At 36.5% G+C, this 3684-nt stretch overlaps 1 protein-coding gene across 1 annotated transcript; it reads right to left on the bottom strand.

Moving 5' to 3' along the window:
• Positions 1 to 707: 707 nt before the first annotated feature.
• On the bottom strand, positions 708 to 3217 carry LOC110816987 (uncharacterized). The gene is given in 3 exon segments (XM_088210347.1): positions 708 to 891; positions 1018 to 1385; positions 1610 to 3217. Coding segments are annotated over 3 exon segments (2160 nt in total).
• Positions 3218 to 3684: the final 467 nt, after the last annotated feature.

The raw sequence follows: 3684 nt of genomic DNA, 5'->3' as shown, positions 1-3684 counted from the left end.
TTATTTTTGTATAACTTATTAAAAGCTCCATTTTCACATGTTTCAAAAATTTGAGAAAAATCAGAATCATTAACATACAATTCTTTAATGTACTCAAATCCCATGATTTTTGCATCTAAGGTAACAAGAAGTGTGCACCTTCGGGAGAGTGCATCAGCAACAATGTTTTCCTTACCCTTCTTGTACTTCACAACATAGGGAAAAGTCTCAAGGAATGCTATCCACTTAGCATGTCTCTTATGCAAATTCTTTTATCCCCTGAGATACTTGAGAGATTCATGGTCAGTGTGGATCACAAACTCTTTTGGCATGAGCTAATGCTGCCATGTTTCCAATGCCCTCACAATAGCATAAAGCTCCTTATCATAAGTTGGATAATTCAAATGAGCTCCTTTCAACTTTTCACTAAAGTAAGCAAGTGGTCGGCCTTCTTGAAGCAAAACAACATCTATTCCAATTCCTAAAGCGTCACATTCAACTTCAAAAGTTTTAGAAAAATTAGGCAAAGCTAGAACGGTTGCATTAGTCAAATCATGTTTCAATTAATCAAAAGCTTTTTGTTGTGAATTACCCCATTCAAACTTTACATTCTTTTTTACCAACTTATTAAGAGGGGCTGCTTTTGTTGAAAAATCTTTAACAAACCTTCGATAAAAACTAGCAAGCTCATGGAAAGATCTTACCTCAGTCACACTTGTTGGAATTGGTCAGTCAAGAATAGCCTCAATCTTTGCTTCATCAACTCTCAAACCATTAGCACTTACCACATAGCCAAGGAAAATTACTTTTTCCACACAAAAAGTACATTTCTTCAAATTAGCATACAACTTTTCTTCACATAAAGTAGCAAGAACAAACTTAAGATGCTCAATATGATCACTCATATTCTTGCTATAAATCAGAATATCATCAAAATAAACAACCACAAATTTTCCAATGAAACGCCTCAAAACATGATTCATCAATCTCATGAAAGTGCTGGGGGCATTAGTTAAACCAAAAGGCATAACAAGTCACTCATAAAGACCAAATTTTGTTTTGAAGGCCGTTTTCCATTCATCACCTTCTTTTAATCTGATTTGATGATATCTAGATTTCAAATCAATCTTTGTAAAAATGCATGCACCATGTAACTCATCAAGCATATCATCTAATCTAGGAATTGGATGATGATACTTAATGGTGATTTTATTAACAGCCCTACAGTCAATGCACATGCGCCATGTACCATCTTTTTTTGGAACTAAAATCACAGAAATAGCACAAAGACTTAGAGACTCACGGATTTGTCCTTTAGATAACAATTCATCAACTTGCCTTTGGAGTTCTTTTGTTTCCTCTGGATTTGCTTGATATGCTGAACGTTTTGGAATAGTTGCACCGAGCTAGAAATCAATTTGATGCTCAATACCTCAAATTGGAGGTAATCCATCCGGCACTTCCTCGGGTAGCACATCTGCAAAATCATTCAAAACACCAACAATTTCTAAAGGCAAATCGTTAGGTAACTCATTAGTAACCAAACAAGTTTCATCGTACAAAAGCATAATCATTGATTTGTGAGAATTCATGGCCCTATCTATATCTCTCATGCTAGCAAAGAAAGCACCTTTTTTCTCATTTGCTTTTGGCTTTTCTCAACACACTCCTTAGGCTTTTTCAGCTCACTTTCATATTCAAGCCTTTTTTCCCTCATTCTCATGTGATCTTTATGTACTTGCTGGGGTGTCAAAGGTACAAGGGTATAAGCCTTTTGTTTGTGAACAATTCGGTACTTGTTGGATCTGCCTTCATGATTAGCTTCACGATCAAACTCCCATGGCTGTCCAAGTAGAATATGACCTGCACTCATTGGTACTACATCACAAAGAACTTTATCCTCATATTTACCAATGGAAAATTTTACCATAGCTTGCCGATTCACCCTTATTTCTCCATTATCATTGAGCCATTGCAAGCGGTATGGTGTAGGATGCTTGATCATTGGCAACTCCAGCTTGTCTACAAGATAAGTGCTTAGACAATTAGTACAACTTCCACCATCAACTATAAGCATGCATACCTTATCTTGCACTTTGCATCTTGCATGGAATATGTTGTGCCTTTGGGCCTCTTTTTCTTGAACTTGCATATTCAAAGCCCTCATAGTAATAAAAAATTCATCACCACTGAATTCACATTGATCACCTTCATCTTCACATGAATTGGCTTCCTTTTCATCTTCCCCTTCACTTTGACTCACATAAGATCTATCATCAAGCATAACCATGGTTCTGGAATTAGGACATTGAGAAGCAATATGCCCCTTTCCCAAACATTTAAAACATGTGAGTTTAGAAATAGAAGAGCTCTTACTTGAATCACCCTTTGAAAAACTCTTTGGCTCAAATTTCTTGGATTCTGCCGTCTTCACATCATCCTTTTTATTCACATTATTTCCTTTCCAAGATGATTGAGTAGAAGAAAACTTACTTGAACCACTCTTCCTCTTTAATTGCTTTTCTACCTTCTCAGCCATATGAAGAATTTCCTCCAAATCCATGTAGTTCTGCAATTCAACAACATCAGCAATCTCCTTTTTCAAACCACGCAAGAAACGTGCCATAGTAGCCTCGGGATCTTCTTCAATATTGGCTCTGGTCATAGCCATGTCTAACTCTTGATAGTACTCCTCCACACTCCTTGATCCTTGAGTTATGCCTTGCAACTTATTGAATAAGTCTCTATAGTAATGAAGGGGCACAAATCTCTTCTTCGTTACTACCTTCATGTCCTCCCAAGTGCCAATAGGTCGTTCCCTATTTCTCCTTCTAGAGACATTCAACTTATCCCACCAAGTTTGTGCATAACCTTAGAATTCAAGAGATGCAAGTTTTACCTTATTTTCTTCCGAGTAGTTGTGGATTGAAAAGACTTTTTCCACCTTTGCTTCCCATTCCAAGTATGATTCGGGATCATTTCTACCTTGGAATGTAGGAATGGTCATTTTGATGCTTTTGAGATTGTCATCAACTCTACCTCTATTCCTTCTCCTCCTACTTCCTTGGGATATTTCGGATTGAACCTCTTCATCAGATTCATGCCTACTTGCATTCCTTTGCAAATTTGCTTCGAGTTGATCTAGGTGCTCCATCACCGTCTCCATTGTTTGATTGAATTGTCTCAACAATTGTTGTCTCCAAGCCTTTTGTTCAATGCTTTCTTGTGGTGCCTCCATTTCTGTTGTATCCATAGGAAATGAAAAGTTTAAATCCTCACACCCTTGTTTCCCTACCTAAAATGTCACTCCCCAAATGTAACTCTCGGCTTAATATAGTGGGGGATAGATTCACTCGTTTCTTATCACTCTTTTCCTTGTTGCAAGCCTTTAAGAATTTATTCAAGTCTTACAAATGCTAAAACAGCACTTACTAAGCAAAAACAACTAGAACAAAGGACAAAGTGAATAAGGAAAATCAAGAAGAATGAAAAAAAGAAAAAAACGAAAGAAAGAAAGGAAAAACAGATTCAAAGGTGTTGAAAAATTTTGTAACTCATTATTTTCCCAATGATGAAACCTTCAAAACAAATGATGTTAGTACTTCCAAAGATCAAATGAATCAATATATTTTTTTTTCACGGCTACTTTTGATCAAATGAATCAAGAAAAACTTAGCTCTTATACCAAAAATGAGAGCAACGGTT

The sequence above is a fragment of the Carica papaya genome, chromosome 8 (genome assembly GCF_054855325.1).
Source record: "Carica papaya isolate Zhongbai chromosome 8, ASM5485532v1, whole genome shotgun sequence".
Lineage (NCBI taxonomy): Eukaryota > Viridiplantae > Streptophyta > Magnoliopsida > Brassicales > Caricaceae > Carica > Carica papaya.
This window is presented reverse-complemented; position numbering and strand designations above follow the sequence as displayed.